Genomic DNA, 21,616 nt, shown 5'->3' on the forward strand with positions numbered 1-21,616 from the left:
GTATTAAAGTACTTTTAGTTGTACTGTGATCTTTCATCACACTTGCTACTCTAGATATCACGTTGCACTTATTTTATGCTCAGCCAAAGTTAAACACTCTAAGTGCTTGTAACTTTTACATTACACAAAAAGATCGTTTATAAGGGGAATTAGCGCCAGATATTGGTAACTGGGATTGAAAGGAAGCGGAGTAGGAACAAACTTCGATTCCTAAAATAAATATCAATTTCTCCTCCTCAGTTGTGAATAAAATCGCTGTCAGACTAGGCCTAGTGGTCAGGGCACTCAACTCGCAATGTGCTGGTCCTGCGTTCCAATCTCATCAGAGAACATGTTCCCCCCTTCTTCAGCTGTATGGGCATTATAGTGACACAGTCATTTGTACTATTCGTTGATAAAGAAATAGCAGTGAGTGATGTTGACTAGCTGCTTTCTCTCCCTCTAGTTTATTACTTCAAAAGTAGAGATTGCTAGCCCTAATAGCACTCGGGTAGCTTTATGAGAAATTCACAATCAAACAAATTGATTTAACCTCAGTGGAGGAAGGCGTGCATTTACAGCTATAGTTGTATTAATTCTGCCTGTATCAAATATTACTATCATCAGGTATTGGTAATATTGATTTTTAGTTTCTTTTAATGTTAGTATTTGATCGAACTGATGACAGTTTAGGCAAGTTATTATATTAACAGAACCAGTACGGTGTAATGTGTTTCATTATATCTTTGGTCAAGTAGGTACCGTTTAACTACAAGTAGCAAGATTTTGTCACTTCATGGCGAAAGGTGACTGTTGTTTAGAACTCCAACAGAATATTTTAGAAAACATTACGTGTGCCAAATAAACGAAGTTATACTTCAAAAAACAAAGTTTGTTCAACCTTAAAAATGGTAGTGTGTCGACCTCTAACTACTATACCAGATACATGTATAAGACACATTTTACTCTTACGATAAAACCGATTTGTAACAAGGGTCCTTAAGACCCATGATACCTCTTTACAAATCAGAACTCAACCGTTTGAGAGAGGTTTGAATATTTAATCTCAAAATTATATCTACACACAAAATGTCATATTTTGTGATAATATTATAAAATTCAGCATTTATGTTTTAAATAATAAGATAAAAAAGAAAACAACTAAACCATGTACCAGCAAACAATAGTACTATTCTTCTGTAACTTCTGGACATACATTAACGAAATGTAAAGAAAATATTTGAAATTATTTTTGTTTGTTTTTTAAAGCAAAATCACATTGAAGTATCTGCTATGCCCATAGGATTTTACCGTTGTAAGTTATTAAATTTATCATTGTCCCACCGGGATAATTCGAGCCGATACAAAAATAAAAACATCATTTTATTGCACTAATTTAGTTGTAGTTTTGTTTTTCTTTGTTTTATTATTATTTTGAGAGCAAAGTTACATGTGTTATTTGCTGTTTCCACCACTATTAAATCCCATGCGTTGTAAGTCCACAGACATACCGCTGTCTCACCGGACAACTAAAGTTAGTTTAATGAGTAGAATCTCTCCATTAAATGCGTTACAGAGATATATTTTTGGATTCGGTTTGTACGTTGTAAAACTTCTGTTTTCATTGTACGCATTTCCTTTGCTTGGTACGTAACAAGCAGAAATGCTGGTGTCCGATAGTAATTGAATAATCAATATTTATAATGTATACAGAAACAAAATGTTTTTTAATTATGTATATTCTATCTCACGGATAACTTCTTTCTAAACAACGTTTTCAAATATTACTGTAAAATAGTATTTCGTACAAATAATACAATCAAGATATATTACATATTGTTTCATTAAACTACACGATTTGTATATAATTCAAATGATTGTTTTTGTTTGTTTGTTTTTGGAATTTCGCACAAAGCTACTCGAGGGCTATCTGTGCTAGCCGTCCCTAATTTAGCAGTGTAAGACTAGAGGGAAGGCAGCTAGTCATCACCGCCCACCGCCAACTCTTGGGCTACTCTTTTACCAACGAATAGTGGGATTGACCGTATCATTATACACTCCCACGGCTGGGAGGGCGAGCATGTTAAACGCAACGCGGGCGCGAACCCGCGACCCTCGGATTACGAGTCGCACGCCTTACGCGCTCGGCCATGCCAGGCCTAATTCAAACGAAGGTTGTTTCTGTTTTTGTTTTTCAAAATTCATGACTGATCGAAATATTTCCGCCAGTTTCGTTCATTGAAATATATAACGCATGCAAACAACTAGCCAAGTTAGTTAAAACAAGTCTCCCGATAGAACAGTATTCGGATTTATAACGCCTAAGTCAGGAGTTCGATTCCCCTCGGTGGACTAAGCAGATAGCTCGATATGACTTTGCTGTAATATGACACACAATAGTACAATAAAAGATGTTTGAAAAGCAATGTTAGCAATTATTGTACAGATGAAGTGCAAAGGTGTTGGACGTATAGAGATTGCATCTTGACTGAGGAGTGCTCCTAGTGCTGAAAAAGTATCATCAAATAGATGAGACCAAAGCTGTGAAGAGAGAGACTGGGTTGGTTGTGGCTTTTTTGATAAACCAAAAGAGTAAATAGATTCTTCTTAAAGACAAAACAGGTGTTTCTTTTGCATTTAATAACAGTTGGCTCTTCTTATACACCTCTTGTGGTACCACCAACACTTTCCTTCCTCCTGTCCCTCAACAAACTCTGTCCCATTCTATTCTCCTCTAACCACAAAAGAAACACATCAAACATCATTGCCCCTGATTGCTAACAAGTACAATCAGGTTAATAGCACTCATTACCTACCCTCGGTAAGAAGAGCTGTTGGATAGATTCTTATGTTTGTTTTTAAACTGAGAGCAACACAATGGACTATCTGCACTCTTTTTACTATGATGAATCGAATATTAACAAATAACTACTTAGCAACAAGGGAACAGAGAAAGGATTCATTTCCCAGCAAGACATTAATCTGAAAAATGAAGAAAATGTTGTGAAACGATACCTGGACGTGGGGAGGAAAGACTGATGGGAAACTCGTAACCATGGAATCAGATTATAAATATTATTAAGATGGTATGAGCTTTGGAATTTTGAAAGAAAAAGGTCAAACGGCAGTTAAAAAGTGACAGTATTTTGTGGAATCATACACTGATGAACTCGTAGTATAAAACAAGGTTTACCACTCTGTTTCAAGTAACTAGAAAATAATGGTGCATTTTACACTTTTTTTTGCATTTCTTTCGCCCTTTCTGCAATAGCTTGTTTCAAGCACAAAACTGCATAATAAGCTACCTGTGTTCTGACCACTGCGGATACTGAAACCTAATTTTTGTTGTTATAAGTCTGCAGACCTACTGCTGAGTCATCGGGTGAAGGACTTTTGCTATAACATATTTGACTAACGAAAAATTATAATTTAGTTGCAATGTCTACGGTAATTATCAATTTTAGTGGAGTCTAAGATAGAAATTTTAGTTTAAGTTTAAATAATATAAACACTATATTTCCAGCCTTGTTTGTTTATTTTTTTAGAGTCCCTAGTTGTAGGCTTTGAAAATATAATCCTTGCATTTTGATTCAAGTTGTTTCTGTACTGTTTTGAATATCCCTATTCCCCTAATTTAAATTAAAAATATTTACCAATCTTGTTTCTTAATGTTTATTTACATTTATGAATAATAAATTTTAAGCTACTTACGTGCATCAGATCAGTTGAAAGTTGTATGTTTTTTTCAGCAGTTTACTGCCGCATTTGATTTTTTTTTCACTCCACTACTACATTGAACTTATTCAAAATAAGTAACAAACAAAAAACAGAGAATAAACACACGTCGTGGTATGCAAATACAATTAACAAGACATAAAGTTGTTCTGAAAGGACTATCTCAAAGAGTGTATCAACACATCAGAAAGGAATAATGTTCCTGCTAAGATTATATAACATAGATTAATACAATGTAAACAGACGGAGTAATATGTTTGCCTTGTTAGGCCTACATGACACTTATGTACGCTCTTCAACAGCCTACTGTGCACAAGTGTTTCATAGAATAAGGCGACAGAAATATTGCGTGCAAAACAGATAGCAACGACACACTTAAAGTAAGTCGCCAATTGTCGACAACGTTTACAACTGCCATCCTAACACAGAATATAGTTTAAAATAGCAATAATTATATGAAAAGTGCTATATCCAGAGGTAGTAGTTACTGGGTATGCACTCGTGATTTCAGCTATTTATAAGAAACAGTAAAAAGAATTACTCTGTTATCTGAGGAGGGAAATCTAATATGGTAATCATCCACTGTTGAAAACTTACTGATAATGCAGTTGCGAGTATCCACCTACAGACAGCACACTCGAGTAACGATAAACAACAGTGATTCAAGTAACGATACGAAACAGCAAAATCGGGAAACTTTCACGTGGATGTTTCCAATTAATGTGCTAAAAAATGCAGGAGTTGTAGTTTCCAACGAAACTAACACGCGCACTGGGAAAACACCGGATGTTTTGATGACGTAAAGAGATTGGTGCTTTCTTATAACAAAGCCACATCGGGCTGTCTGCTGAGTCGACGTAAAGAGAAGAAAACAGAACGTTTTGCAGCACGACAACATTTTCAGTTGTTGTTTTTTTCAAAATGTGTGTGATCCAAACTACAGTAGATATCTCTTGCAATAATTATATAATGGAATCATAATATGGATTTGTAGCTTGAGCAAACTGTCAGCAGTGGATCTCCAGCCTTGTTTGTTTACTTTTTGCGATCCCTAATTGTAAATTTTAAATTTCCAGTTTTTAAACATCTTGTTTGTTGTTTGTTTATAATGCCCAGCAATGGGTAAGTATGTGTCTAGAGCAAGAAAGAACTCCCCACTAAGCGCGTATACAATTTTATCATGAGAAAAGCAACCTTTTCAAATAAAACAAATAGATTAAAGTACTTATATACTAAGCTAAGTGCCTGAGGTTTTGTGTAAACACGCGTTTAACAAGCGCCGAGTACAAAAAAAAAAAGCTACTCAGAACAATGCCACATCTGTTATGTATTTATAACTGCGTAAATTAACTTTCGATGAAAAATAATCAACTTTTCAATAGTTCATGAACATTTGCAGAGCTGAGTATAATATAACTATCTAGGTTTTAGGGTAAAATACTCAGCCTATATTTTTGTATGCTTATGAAACAATAATGAATAAATGGTCAAAATGTGATTTTGTCTACGATCATTAATCACTTCTTTCACTTATTGATAATGTTTGGGTGGTCTTGATCTTAAATAATGAAAATGGAGTTTTTGAATATCGTTTCAAGAATAAGTCTGCTTCATAAGGTGTTCTTTTGCGTGGATGTTCTATTAGGTTTCATTTTGCACGAAGCTATACGAGTACTATATGCGCTAGCTTGTTTGGTTGTTTTAAATTTCGCGCATAGCTACATGATGGTCATTTGCGCTAGCTCTCCCTAAGTTAGCAGTGTAAGACTAGAGGAAAGGCAGTTATTCACCACCACCCACCGCCAACTTTTGGGCTTCTCTTTTACCAATGAATAGTGGGATTGATCGTGATTTTATAACTCCCCTACGGCTTTAAGGGCGAGCCACGTTTGGTGTGACGGAAATTCGAACCAACGACTCTCAGATTGCGAATCGAACGCCTTAATAATCTCGCCCTGCCTTATTAGACTTTTGAGTAAATTTCTGTGTGATCCTTATTATGAACCACTAAAATATCATGCTGATATCCATATCGATCTATCAGTGTTCGTATCTACTGAACGGTGAATTTAGAAAAAAAATCTTTTTGTGAGGGGATAGTATAAGTGGGAATTTCTCTGTCGACTGATTGAAAAGGATATTTGAAAGATAACATAACATACTGTTTAGGAGACAACGAGGGACCTCTTGGTCTATCTCAGATGTCCCATCCTCTAAACCAAAGTAAAACCATTAAAGCCATTACTTATCATTTATGTATCTATTAAATTTCTTTTAAACTCTCTCAAACTTACTTCCTCCATAACATCGGAAAGGAACCTATTCCACAGGCCAACCACCCGATTTGAAAAACAGAACTGTCTTAGCTGAAGCCCTCAGCCAGTAGAGCAGTAAGTCTACGGATTTACAACGCTAAAATAATGGGTTCGATTCCCCTCGATGGGCTCATCAGATAGCCCAATGTGGCTTTGCTACAAGAAAAACACATACACTTAGCTGAAGATGGCTTATACTTTGCCTAAATCTATATTTGTGTCTACTAGTTCTATAACTCCCCCTGTTAAGTTTGAAAAATATTGATGTATTAACATTACCAATTTCTCTTCAATCTGAAACACTTCAGTTGGATAACTTCTGACTCTTCTTTTTTCAAGATAAAACAATTTTCATGATTTTAATATTTCCTCATATGACAACCTCTCCATTCCAGGTACCATTCTAGTAACCCTCCTCTGAATCCTTTCCAATAATTCAGTGCCTTTTTTAAGCTAATGAGCACAATACTGAACACAATACTCCAGATGTGGTCTAACCAGTGAGCTCTACAATTAATTTATAATCTCTTTAGACTTGTATTCAATATTTCTGAAGATACAACCTATAATCCTATTTGCATGCACTGTATTCAGTTTCCTGTGCTTAAAAATAAACGAAAGGCGATTTTATTTATTGAAAAAACACAACAAAAACACGTGAATTGAGAGGACAGTTGTAAAAGGCCTCATTAGACAATTACATTACATATATACTGTAATCCAACGGACTGGATTGACTCTACATATCTATTCATCACTATTTTCAGGAAAGTTGTCGTTGAATTGTTTCTTTCAGTATCTGCTAGTATAGTATAATGTAAAGCAAGTATACAGTTGGTTAATTTGGACCCGCTTTCCAAAAAGGATTTTTTTTTCGCGCAAAGCTACACCAGAAATATCTGCGCTAACCCTCCCTAATTTAGTAAGGTAAGGCTAAAGGGAAGGCAGCTAGTCATCAGCACCTACCACTAATTCTTGGGCTACTATTTTACCAACGAATAGTGGACAATTACCTTACACTGACCGTCACATTATAACGCCCCAACGGTTGAAAGGTCGAGCATGTTTGGTGTGACGGGGATTCGAACCTGCGACTCTCAGATTACAAGCCATGCCAGGCCTTTCCACAAGAAAATTTCTTTCCTCCTTACGGCGACTGGAGGTACGTCCTTGAGAAACAGGTATTATGTTCAATGTTTACTGTCTATAAGACACTTTTTTCACACCTTTAAGTCATGAACACATCAAAATTACTGACGTAAATTACAGAGAATCCCCAAGTGGAACAATGGTATGTCTAAATCGTTAGAAACCGAGTTTCGATACCTGTGGCGGGTAAAACATAGATAGCCCATTGTGTAGATTTGTGCTTAACTTCAAACAAACGTTCCACAGACGTCATATTTTATTCCTGACTGTCGTATTAGACGACGTTTAATGTCTTATGACGTTCTTCCTGTTCAATACAAGATTCGTATGTCGAGAGACAATTACCTTACACGGACACACATATGGTGTATTGTTTGTTCAGCTATTTCTTACCTCCGCCGTAAAGCTTTTATTTGTTACTTATAATTCGCAATTTATTGAGGATAGTCTAGATGACCGAACGTCAGTGGAGACCAGTCCATCCCAGTAGCTGATTTGATAAAGCAGAGAGAGAGAGCTCCTGTCACAAAAGATTAAGAGACTCTTTAAGAAAAGTGCCTTTTTGTTCATTGAAGACAATCCATTGTGACTTATTCTGGTAGAGTTTATGATCACATTCTCTTTGATCGTAAAACAAGCCGATCATTCTAAACATGTTAAGACTAGAGGTAAGATAACTGGAATCAACATAATATGAATAACTACCATTAACTAATAACCTTGTGAGTAAAAGAATTACTCTGCAATTCTCCAATTCACTGACAAATGTTTGGCTTAACTGTTGAACATTATATTTCCACCATATGATTAAGATAACCTACATTTCTGATTTGGTTTGTTTTGGATTTCGCGCAAAGCTACATAAATGCTATCTGCGTTATCGGTCTCTAATTTAGCAGTGCAAGACTAGAGGAAAGGCAAATAGTGATCTCATCCACTGCCAACTCATGGGCTGCTCTTTTACCAACTAATAGTGGGATTAACTCTCACATAATAATGCCCCCGCGGCTGAAATGGCGAGTATGTTTGGTGAGACGGATATTCGAACCTACGACCCTGAGACTACACTACGATTCTGAATTCGACAAATACATTATTTAACTGGACCGCTTTTGAAATTTACAACAATAAAATCAGGGTTTCGAATCTCCTGAAGGACACAGCAGATAGCCCGATATGGCTTTGCTTATAAGAAAACACACACGCACACAAACACACAAGGCTACATGGCTCGCTCCACCTTACCAGCTCAAAAAACCTCGCACTCAGCAATATGGGAGCGTAGGTGCGTTATAAGAGTGACAATCAGATCCCAATATTTGATTAGAGTATTTCATGAATTGACGATTGGTGAATTGGAGTAACTATCTTCTATCTGGTGGCCCGGCATGGCCAAGCGCATTAAGGCTTGCGACTGAGGGTCGCGGGTTCGCATCCCCGTCGCGCCAAACATGCTCACCCTTTCAGCCGTGAGGGCTTTATAATGTGATAGCCAATCCCACTATTCGTTGGTAAAAGAGTAGCCCAAGAGTTGGCGGCGGGTGGTGATGACTAGCTGCCTTCCCTCTAGTCTTACACTGCTAAATTAGGGACGGCTAGCACAGATAGCCCTCGACTAGCTTTGTGCGAAATTCAAAAACAAACAAACAAACAAAATCTTCTATCTGGTCTATAATTTCAAAAATATGAACGGTTGGCGCAGATAACCTTCGAGTAGTATTACCCACAAATAAACAAAAACAACACTGTAATACTTTAAATGAAAAGATAATATGTGATATTTTCTCAATGCTGTATTTAATTTTGTTCTTAGGCTGGACACAGATATGTTTAATATTCTAATACTTAAGGTTGAAGTAAGTTTATGTTACCAACTGACAATATCACATTAGGCGTGAGAAAAGTACAATATTCCCATTAGCTCAAAGATGTACAATGGGGTGGGGGCAGAACGGTATGTAACATGAAAGACCCACACTCGTAGCCAAATGTAACATGTTTTCGCTACGCAATCCTAACATTCCAATTCTGACACAAAAGAAATCAAAGAACGTCTAGAGGACAGCATGGGGCATGCAATCGGTTACCTTTGTACCAAATCCTCATGTAAGTTGGTTAACCTACACACGAATAGCTCACAAAAACCCCAAATTGTGTTTTCCTGAAATTCAGCAAAGACTACAATTCCAACATTGTCTATATCTACGTACGAGATATGCAAAAATTATCTTTGTACTAAATCCCTCGCAAATTGGTTGAAGTATGATTAAATAATAGATCAAACTTCCTAAAATTATGACTTTATGTACTTTCTAACCTCTATAATTACGAACAATGATCCTCAGTATAGGGGACCTATAAAAAATTATCTTTCCAAATCCCATGTATATTGGACGAAATACGTGAAATAATGTGTTTTTAGTGAGCTTTGACCCCTTCTCCCAAGACTCAAAATAACAGCATCTAACTTTCTGTATATCGATGCATCGAGCGTACAAAAAATTTATATTTGTGTCACAGAAGCTCAAAATATACATTTTAGGGTTATTTGACTTTTGATACCATAAAATCATTAAAAGAAAGGCCTAAATCGCAAAAGTATAGAATCTCTCTACTGTACAAAGATATAACCCTACCAAGTTTCAAGTCAACCCGCGCAGATAAATGAAGGTTTGTTTGGTTTTTAAAATTTCGCGCAAAGCTACACGAGAGCTATCTCCGCTAGCCGTCTTAAATTTGGTAGTGTAAGACTAAAGGGAAAGCAGTTAGTCACCGCCAACTCTTGGACTACTCTTTTACCAAGGAACAGAGGGTTTTACCGTCACATTATAAAGGGCAAGCATGTTTGGTGTAACGGGGATCCAACAGCATCTACCACAAACTCTTGTGCTTCTCTTATTTGGCCGAGTAATGGGTTTGATCGTCAATCTTGTAGTTCAAAGTACGGTTTTGTAACAACAGAACGTGAACCAGAATCCTCGTATTCTTAGTCCCAATACGCTAACTACTGGGACACACCCTGACAATTTGCTGGAAAACTAATTTATTTTCAATGCATTTTACTGTATGAGGACGAAAACACGTTCTTTCTTTTGAAATAAGACAGTAATGATGTTTTTGTTAATTCCACTTTTCACTACTGAACATCTAAAAACAGCATCTGAATTCTCTTATTTTCCACCCACAAAACACAAATGATAACTTTCTGGTTCACCTTGATGACTATGCCCCAAGGACGTTTCTCCGGAAACCCCCTTTTGGGTGGAGAAGCGTTTTCTGGGTGGTAAACAACATCCGGATTCTAGCACAGATTATTTTACTAACTTTATAAAGAAAAACATGGTACTATCAATCAGTCTTAAATGAATGTAACGGTGGATTTTAAAGTTTCATTAAAATTTGACAAAAAGCCCTCCCCAAAATCCCCCACAAACATATATAGTTTTTCAAACAAAATTCCACGCCTAAATTCAGATGTTCAAAAGTAGATCGTCTTTCCAAATAATTTGTAATTTATAAGAATCATTTATTTTCAAATCTGACTTTATACAATTACATGACTGTACTTTGAAATACTAATTTGCTATTTTCCCAAAAAATGTCTTTACCTAAAGATGGTGGTGTCATGGGGAATAGTATACTGATGGCATAAGATGTACGTTTTTCACTTTGGGGCTATATTTACTTCTTAACTGGAACCACACAACATAAACAGTGAAAACCAGTTTTTATAAGATACTGTATTTGGATCCATGTTTTCTATAAACTTGTTAATGAATCATTTGATCAACAATAGGGGGCCTGGCATGGCCAGATGGGTTAAGGCGTTCAACTCGTTATCTGAGGGTCATGGGTTCGAGTCCCTGTTACACCAAACATGCTCGCCCTTTCAGCCATGGGAGTGTTATAATGTCACAGTCAATCCCACTATTCATTGGTAAAAGAGTAGTCCAAGAGTTGGCAGTGGATGGTGATGACTAGCTGCCTTCCCTCCAGCCTTACACTTCTAAATTAGAGACGGCTAGCACAGATAGCCCTTGGGTAGTTTTGCACAAAATTCCAAAACAAACAAATAATTTATAATTTAACAAAGCTTTTTTTATTCATATCCAGTTTTGCATTTTATAGATTTTTCATCTTAATATGTAATGAAACATTTGACAGGCTGGCTGATAATAATGTGAAATTTATGCCCAAAGTGATAAGCCTGGTTATCCATAACTCATTTAAGATCAGTTGTTTTATTACAAATACACATGAAAACATGTGATATACTCAGATGTGCTCCATTTGAAATGAGTAAGGAAGATGCAACCAATCTCGTTTGGCCTGGCATTACCAGGTGGCTAAGGTGCTTGACTCATGATCTGAGGGTCATGGGTTTGAATCCTCGTTGCACCAAACATGCTTGCCCTTTCAGCTGTGGAGGTGTTATAATGTGACAGTCAATCACACTATTCATTGGTAAAAGAGTAGCCCAAGAGTTGGCAGTGGATGGTGGTGACTAGCTGCCTTCCCTCTAATCTTACATTGCAAAATTAGGGACAGCTAGCAGAGACAGCCCTCGTGTAACTTTGCGCAATACTAATAAACAAACAAACAGTATTCCATGATGTTGCTGCAAGTGGCCACAATTTTACATACATCACATCCAAGTACAACAGATGAGGTGGTTTAAATACCTAGTGAAACAAATCCTAACAACACCACTACTAAGATCAAACAAATTTGAAAGCAACAAAAAGAAATAAAATGGAATACCATGAAAAAAGTGGATTAATTATATGAAATACATGGTAACACTAACAGGTCAACTGCTTGACTAAGACATCCACATGGATAGAAGAGGAAAATGACTCCTTGATATTTGACTGAAAAAGTAAAATAAAATCTGCACACTAGGAAATTTTAAATTCAGTGGATACTGAAGTGTATAATTTCAAATACATTTTTGTTGTGTTAAGCGACATTTTTCATATTAGAAAATATGAATAAAAATGTTGAAAGTTACCAGAATCCTTTTTGGTTTTTAAGTTGATATTTTCTGACATTATAATAATTATTCTACTTAAAAATGATGACTAAACAAATCTAACATATGTAATTTTGTTTATTAATCCAGTACTTTAACACATTTTATTTTTCAATAATTTTAATGGGTTCTGGTATTCACTCTCAGAATCCTTTTATCTGTTGATTAAATTTCATGATTCAGTCTCCAAAATCCATTATGTCTGCTCAGTCTATTAACATTAAGAAGACATCTAGATAACAAGATTTCACCAGACTAGCCCTGCACCAGTAACGTTTCAGCTTAAGAGCTAATTGGATAAGTGAACAAAATATTCAACAGACTTGACACCTAGAATTTGATGTTTTGCTGCAGTCTGTCGTGAATGCTATTTTTATCACTGCCTTTATCTCACACCAACTTTAATCCCAATTTTCTGCTTCTGTTTTATCCATTAGCAATCAGAAATAACACAGTTACCTGAAATGGACTTTTTAAATATTTTACGCATCCATAAATAAATCAATTACATACACGCATAAAACAGCAACCATGACAGAAACACTGAATACATTCCTCACTATACATTTATATATTTTCAATGAAGACAGTTTGTATAAAGAAAACTAATGCTAAACAGTCAGGTAGTATTTGTAGAGCCAAATGTCTGGAGCTTAAATTGCCAATGATTAATTAATTAAAATATATTTAAAACAGAAAATATATTATCTTATGTTTTTTAAATGTTATTGAATATATATAAACGTATATACTGGGGGGTGGGGTGGAACTTTAAGTTTTATTTAATCTAACTACGAATTTTTAAAAAAATCAAATGTTGAATGCCATCCTTTTGGATTATAAGGGTTATTTTTGTACTAATACTTCCTGCATATGAATCTGTCGCTACAATTATTAGTAAGATATATAGTAGTAAGGTTGTATCATATTTCTAAATATTGAAAAACTGCATTTGGAATTTTATTTAGAAAAATCAGTAACATGAAAAATGTTTGAAGAAACAGTTCTGTGTATCTTACAAATATTAAAAGGGAATGAATTTAAAGGAATATGTGATTGGGTATAAAGTTGGGAAATTAAATTCATAACGTACTTTTTATATTTGTGTCATAAAAATACTGATAGTTTTGTTAGAGGTCATGAAAAAAATTGTTTTAGTTAGTTTTATTAAAAACAAAACTTCTAATTAACAAAAGAAATGTAGTATCATTGACACACATTCAAACATGACAAACTGTGAAACTTAAATACTCCTGTTCTAGTTTTGAAAGTAAAGAGAGAAATTCTGATACATGAAAACTGAAGTTACATCTTTTGTCACAGACTGTAGTGACAAACTTGTTATCTCGGACGTGTATTTCCAGACTAAAGTATAGTAGGTTTTACAAATGAGATCTTATGGTGTCTTTAACCTTTAAACAAATAAAATGTATTAATATCTGTAGCATTATTTATGTTATTGCATGAGAAAGTGATGATGAATAATATAAATCAAGGTAAAATTATAATTAAAATTTAGCTGAATGGACAACAGCTGGAGATGAAAGGCAGAATACTTTCAAAATGTTGTTCTTTACACGTGTTTCTACAACAGGCAGGAGAAATCTATTCAACTAATTCTCATCATGAATATTCTACTTAAATAATTTATCAAAACAGACCATAATTCTTAGTAGGATTACTGCTGAAATTAAATAACTGAAATATGTAGAATGACATATAAGGATCTGTCAAATTAGGGTTCAAATTTTGTCTTAAGAGAATACATTAATTTGTTTTAAAATTTTATACAGAATTAAATCAAAACTATAGAAGATTAAGAATATGTTAAAACAGAAACAGGTTTATATTAACATAAATTATATTTTTGATTTACACCTACAACATCTGTAATGTGACCAATGAGACCTTCATAAAATAAGAATTAGTATTTGTGGCCTTCCTGTCAGCTTGAATGAGTCTGGCCATTCTCCTTCTACCTCTCCACTCTCAACAACAAGATGTTTTCATCCACAGAATTGCTGCTCACTGGATGTTTTTTAGTTTTTTGCATCATCTTCTACAAACTCTAGAGACTGTAATACATGAAAATCCCAGGTCAACAGTTTCTGAGATATTGCAGCCAACACTTCCGGCACCAACAATCATTCCACAGTCAAAGTCACTTTGATCACGCATCTTTCCCATTCTAATGTTTGGTCAAACAACAACTAAACCTCATAACTATGTCTGCATACTTTATATATTTAGTTACAGCCACATGATTTGCTGTTTGGCAATTTGCATTAAAAAGTGGGTGTACCTCATAAATGGCCACTAAGTGTATTTCTCAGTGCACTGAAAAATGTATATCACAACTGCAGTGAGAAGGTTAAGAAATCTATCTTGATAGGGCTCTGAACAAAACCTCTATAGTTCGTTCTAGTACTCTAAGACTGATGGTCTACCAGCTGAGTTATAAGGACTCAAGCTTTTGACAGACCTTGACCAAGCCTAGAATTATTTGTCCACATTAATTTCTTACAATAAAGTGTCTTTTAGATAACAGTTCAATTGGCTTCCCATGAAAGGTTATTAAAAACAAACTAAATTATAGCCTAGACACTACTAGAAGTTGTACATTTCTGTGTTGGTTTCATGAAAATGGTTGGATAGTGTGTGTGTGTGTGTATCATTTGCTACAAAGTTTTACTGATTATAGGCAATGAGTAAAGACACCAGTGCTATCAGTGGCATTAAACATCACTTTCTTCTAGTATTAGATTAATGTAACTCAAACTATCCATCAAATTGCTTATTCACTTAAATGCAATCTTTGGGGGTCTTTTGAATTCTTTTACAAAGTTTTATTGAAACTGATTTACCCAATTCCTCTCAATTTGTGACACTAGATAGATGGATAATTGTTATATATATCTACATCTTATGTATATGAACAATCTTGTTATAACAACACATTCATATATGGAATCTACTGCACTAACAAAAACGTAATGAAAACCACACTTAACCACAAGTTTTAAGATTTTGTTGAAATGAGTAATGTGCTTTAGTTGTAACAGCCTCATGACAGAGTCTTTTGTAATGGAAATGACACTGCAGGGTTATTTTCAAGATTCACAGTTGTCAGATAGAGCATGATTAGATGTGTTGACGTGGACTTTAATGATATGGGAGGGCTCCAAAATCGTTTTAATATAACATAATAATCCTTCTGTAGTATTACGTGATTAAGTAAGCATGAACGTAGAGGGCACTCAAGTCATGGTTAATTTGCCTGTCATTAGGATAAATAAAAGTATCAGCATTCGTTAACTACTGATGCCAGACTGGGGGAAAAGATGAATGCAGAAGCTTGTCAAGTACAACAGATATAAAAGCTTGCCCCAAATTCATGTAATAGTAGCCCTAACCATACTGTGGAAAGGTTTTGTTTGTTTGTTTGTTTGTTTTGGAATTTCGCACAAAGCTACTCGAGGGCTATCTGTGCTAGCCGTCCCTAATTTAGCAGTGTAAGACTAGAGGGAAGGCAGCTAGTCATTACCACCCACCGACAACTCTTGGGCTACTCTTTTACCAACGAAAAGTGGGATTGACCGTCACATTATAACGCCCCCACGGCTGGGAGGGCGAGCATGTTTGGCGCGACGAGGGCGCAAACCCGCGACCCTCGGATTACGAGTCGCACGCCTTACGCGCTTGGCCATGCCGGGCCACTGTGGAAAGGACATTACATGATTCACCACACGGCTGCCAAACAGGAAAGAACAACTTTAGTGGTGCTTAGATTCTGGACATTAAAAAGAGTGGAAAATCTTGATGTAGTCTAATGAGTCATAAATACTCACGTTATACTAATCACGACAACACAAGCAGGGTTCGATGTGAGCAGCCTACATAAAACATGAAACGAATATACTGCTACAGGTCGTGCCGTTTTTTCACAACTACTACTGTTATTATGAGACTCTTCCTACCCGCTATTTTATTTGATTAGATAAAACATAGTTATATGAAGAAACATTGGTTTTGTATCGCGTAAATATTGAAGGTCCCCTTCAGTAATTTGAAAACAAACATCATGTTCATTCCGGTATAGCTAACTGTAGCGATAGTAAACTTAGATGGTGCTGTGGTTCTTTCTTTAGGAAAGCGTCTTATGGATAACGGTTCGATTGATTTTCTACCAATTGTCATAAATAACAAATAAACAAAGTCTACATCTCCTAGCTTAGCTATTACTAAAAGTTGGATATTTTTGTACGACGAGTGTGGTTATAAAGATCATATACGTTCCTAAACTCAGTCAATTGGAAACCCATATCAAACAGAAACTGTTATAAATTGAATATAAATATCTCATATAAATCCTACAGAATATGAGACCCGTAGTGTTGTAAAAGTAGAAATTATCTAGTTTTATTTTGAATATTAAAAGTGGCTATTACCTTCTTTCTTCCTATTTTTGGTCAAAGTCACCTTCATGGTATGAGGCTCCCCAGGGTTTGGTGGTAAAACTATCCGTCGGCGAATGGCCTGAAAAAACAAAAGGAACCAGCTAATAAAAAACGTAAAGAGATGTTTGATCAGAACGTTAGAATAATGTAAACCGAGTTGAATGACAAATTTCAATGTAAACAACTGCATCTAGTTACCGTGTAGGAAACCTTAAAGTGAGAAAAACGTAATATTATAATAGTGGTTAATACTTTGAAGGAATAAGCTAACATAAGTATATTATTTAGGGCGGTGATAATATGCTTAACGGATTATTTTGTACCTAAACGTTAGATTGAAATTATGGTTTACTGTGACTGACATTAAGAATATAAGTACATGGTTAAAACATTAAATTCTATAACGTGTATTAGAATAATGACAGAATTTTACAGTACACGGGCTTAGAACAATAAATACTAGCGCTTATGAAAACAAGTCGCACGAACAAAACGTTTCATAAAGATATATTATGTATACATGACCATACGCTCTAAACACTTGTCATTCATTAATGTCAAAAACATTTCATAACGGTTACATTAAATTCACATGACAACACGTTCTGAGCATGGTCTTTCAGCAAGATCTGAAACGTTTCATAAAGGTTATATTAAATACACATGATCGCAAGTTCTGAACATGGTCATTCAGCAATGTCAAAAACATTTCATAAAGGTTATATTAAATTCACATGATCGCAAGTTCTGAAGATGGTCATATAGCAATGTCAAAAACATTTCATAAAGGTTATATTAAATTCACATGATCGCAAGTTCTGAACATGGTCATATAGCAATATCAAAAACATTTCATAAAGGTTATATTAAATTCACATGATCGCAAGTTCTGAACATGGTCATTCAGCAATGTCAAAAACATTTCATAAAGGTTATATTAAATTCACATGATCGCAAGTTCTGAACATGGTCATATAGCAATGTCAAAAATATTTCATAAAGGTTATATTAAATTCACATGATCGCAAGTTCTGAACATGGTCATATAGCAATATCAAAAACATTTCATAAAGGTTATATTAAATTCACATGATCGCAAGTTCTGAACATGGTCATTCAGCAATGTCAAAAACATTTCATAAAGGTTATATTAAATTCACATGATCGCAAGTTCTGAACATGGTCATATAGCAATGTCAAAAACATTTCATAAAGGTTATATTAAATTCACATGATCGCAAGTTCTGAACATGGTCATTCAGCAAGGTCAAAAACGTTTCATAAAGGTTATATTAAATTCACATGATCGCAAGTTCTGAACATGGTCATATAGCAATGTCAAAAACATTTCATAAAGGTTATATTAAATTCACATGATCGCAAGTTCTGAACATGGTCATTCAGCAAGGTCAAAAACGTTTCATAAAGGTTATATTAAATACGCATGATCGCACGTTCTGAACACTGATCATTCAGCAAGGTCAGAAAAGTTTCATAAAAGTTATATTAAATACACATGATCGCGCATTCTGAACACTGATCATTCAGCAAGGTCAAAAACGTTTCATAAAAGTTACACTAAATACACATGATCGCACGTTCTAAACACTGGTCATTCAGCAAGGTCAAAAACGTTTCATAAAGGTTATTCTGATTGTCAAAGCTGTCCTAACAATCGATAATTTTAAGAAAGACAACAAAAAGTGAATTATTAACTTTTCATACTAAAAAAAGGAAACCAACACATTATATGTATATATACGCATACATTTCCACATATTTAACAGGCAAACAATAATGTAATTTTTTTACGATGTAATTTATAGTAATGTTTAACTTAAACGATAAATGACGAATTTAATTAATTAAGTAATTTAATGAGAATATTCTAATTATGTATTAAATTTTATATGTAGTACTGTGTTACTCGTATTGACTAAGCCACAGCTTTTTGCTTTCTCCTATACAAATTTTTACGGGGAATTTGTTCTCTCGCTAACTGCTCTTTTATACGAAACGAATTTAAACTCAATTTTCATTGCGAGTTAAAGCAAAAAGTGTCTCCTAAATAATTTGTTGAAATAAAAAGTAAACAAATTAAGGCCCTTTTGACTAGAGTTGTAGGCCTTAAGTAAGCGCAAAATTTTAATTTGTTTCCGTTAAATTTGATCAATCTGTCAACAACTTTTACTTAATTTGCAAATGACAAAGTATACGTCCTGATACCAATACAGAAAAACAACAACAACAATCAATAAAAATTCGTAAAATAAAAGACAAGTTTTAAAATATGAATTAATGATAAAAGTACAAACACGAATAAGCTTTTGATAAAACTGAATTAGCATTTTTTATTAATTATTTTTAATTAATTTAATTTAATAATTTCTAATAAATCTACAGGAGATTCAAGTTACTGTTTTATAACTAAACTAATAAAAACGATAAAAAATAATGAATTTACTTCTGGCCAAGGTGCTAAACTTCACCAGCAACCAATAACAAAATACATCACATTGTGAAAGAGAATAGTCTTTATTAATAAACCTATCAGTATTAATGGAAAACGTGAATTAAGGTTTAAATAATAAATGTAATTAACTGGTTACTGGTTTTTTAATTAATCAATTTCAATTAAGCTTCTAAAGAAAAGTGCAAACTTCACCGATTGCAGCACAGTAAGAAAAATTATTCACCGTTAAAAACAGCCCCCCAGTGGCTCAGCGGTATGTCTGCGGACTTGCAATGCTAAAAACTGGGTTTCGATACACGTGGTGGGCAGAGCACAGATAGCACATTGTGTAGCTTTGTGCTTAATTCACAAAACAACAACCGTTAAAAACAGCTTTAATAAAAGTTGACGTACCCACTAATAGAAAACTTTGAATACACTGCTTATCATATAAAATATATTTCAGTCTTTGTACAAGTGGTGAACAATAAATAATAGTGCGTGCAATAAATGGGCCATATTTATAAACGACAAAGGGAAAGTACAATGAGCGTACTTACGTTAAAGGACAAACATAAAATTTTATCAGTAAGCAAAAATCATCCCTCTCCCTCAAACCTTTACAAGAACGATGCTCTGTTGTTAAAGGCTTATAAAAACATAAATAAAGGTGAGAAACTTGTTGAAATATATCGTTTCTACACAACCACAATTAGTTTTGTTTGTTTGTTTGTTAAATTTCGCGCAAAGCTACACGAGGGCTATCTGCGCCAGCCGTCCCTAATTTTGCAATGTGAGACTAGAGGGAAGGCAGCTAGTCATCACCACTCACCGCCAACTGTTGGGCTACTCTTTTACCAACGAATAGTGGGATTGACCATAACAGTATAACGCCCCCACGGCTGAAAGGGCGAGCATGTTTGGTGCGACCACAACTATAAATACTATACTTTATGCTTAATTAGGTCAAAGCATTCAGGTTAAAGTAAAGGTAAGAAGGATACATTAGTGTTTCAAATATATGCGGTTGATTCAACCACTGACAAAAAGCAAAAAAGCAGAGCCTGCTGAAAATAGTTTAAATCATGACAAACGGGTAGAGATATTAGAAACTGTCGAGCAAAGTTTAATTAACGTATAGTTTTGTCAATGTAAGTGTGATTACCACATGTGTATTTGTAAACGATACTCAAACACGCGGAGATGCATAATAGATCTTTAGAGCGGAATAGACTTTGCACTTTGAAAGAAACCATATAGAGTCGATAAATACCAATTAAGACTGATCGATCCTTTTTTAAGAAATAAAAAAATATACAGATAAACAGATGAGGACTGACCAAGTTGACGGTGTTTCCACACTCCCTGAGGACCTGGACTGCTGTTGAATAATCCACGTTTTCTAAAGATATGCAGTTGGCACTGAGAACTCGATCGTTTACCCTGTGAAAACATAATGAGTTTAATTAGCTGGTATACATTTTGTTAACAATCATGCCTTTTCCTAGGAGACTATAAGGATACTTGGATATAAATAGAATTTAGTAATATTTCGGGTTAGGATACCATTACAAACTAGTGCTAACAATGAAAGAGTGATAACAACAATCACCTTCGGCGGGATATTTTACAAATGTTATTACTTATCACAAAAACTCAGAGTGCTGTACACATGGTTGGATTCAATCGTAGAATTTATTTTCCATTCTTTCGTGTAGGTCTATATAAGTTTTTTCACAGAACCACGCAGTATGTTTGCTTTATCCACTATCCGCGTGTGTTTTCTCTTGTAGCAAAGCCACATTGGGCTATTTTCTGAGTCCACCGAGGGGAATCGAACCCCTGATTTTAGCATTGGAAATCCGTAGACTTATCGCTGTGTCAGCGGGCCACCACTCTCTGTGTTCAGTTTCTCTGAGTAACTTGTTTTATTAAAGTGCGAGGCTTTTGCGCCTTTAACAGATTTTCCATGACCTAGAACACGTAAGTTCTTTTTATCAAGGGCATAGCCGTTCGCCAACGCAATTCAACCTTACTTTTATGACAAAACTTGATCATAAGAATATCAAGATATTTCTGATGAACGGGAGTTCAACAAAAAGTGGCCCGGCATGGCCTAGCGCGTAAGGCGTGCGACTCGTAATTCGAGGGTCGCGGGTTCGCGCCCGCGTCGCGCTAAATATGCTCGCCCTCCCAGCAGTGGGGGTGTATAATGTGACGGTCAATCCCACTATTCGTTGGTAAAGAGTAGCCCAAGAGTTGGCGGTGGGTGGTGATGACTAGCTGCCTTCCCTCTAGTCTTACACTGCTAAATTAGGGACGGCTAGCACAGATAGCCCTCGAGTAGCTTTGTGCGAAATTCCCAAACAAACAAACAAAAAAATCAACAAAAAGTTCATTACCAAGAGAAAGGACACTAATAGATTACAGTGAAAACCACTGTAGACGTACGTCCCATTGTTTTTCTTCATACTTTAAGGGATATCTAAACTGGTGA

General features: G+C 35.2%; 1 protein-coding gene across 23 annotated transcripts in view; it reads right to left on the reverse strand.

The window, feature by feature from the left end:
• LOC143249805 (tight junction protein ZO-3-like) overlaps positions 1–21,616 on the reverse strand; it is a 233,735-nt gene that overhangs the window by 49,632 nt on the left and 162,487 nt on the right. For 20 of the 23 annotated variants that reach the window (XM_076500250.1, XM_076500261.1, XM_076500255.1 and 17 more), the window contains 2 exons: positions 20,460–20,562; positions 16,659–16,746 (listed from right to left, as the gene is read on the reverse strand). In XM_076500250.1, coding sequence (XP_076356365.1) covers positions 16,659–16,746; positions 20,460–20,562 — 191 coding nt within the window. Of the gene's footprint in view, positions 1–4,311; positions 4,435–16,658; positions 16,747–20,459; positions 20,563–21,616 lie in introns of those variants that run through there. The other 3 variants (XM_076500271.1, XM_076500272.1, XM_076500270.1) reach the window with 2 other exon arrangements.

This window comes from Tachypleus tridentatus, chromosome 4 (assembly GCF_004210375.1).
Source record: "Tachypleus tridentatus isolate NWPU-2018 chromosome 4, ASM421037v1, whole genome shotgun sequence".
Taxonomy (NCBI): Eukaryota; Metazoa; Arthropoda; class Merostomata; order Xiphosura; family Limulidae; genus Tachypleus; species Tachypleus tridentatus.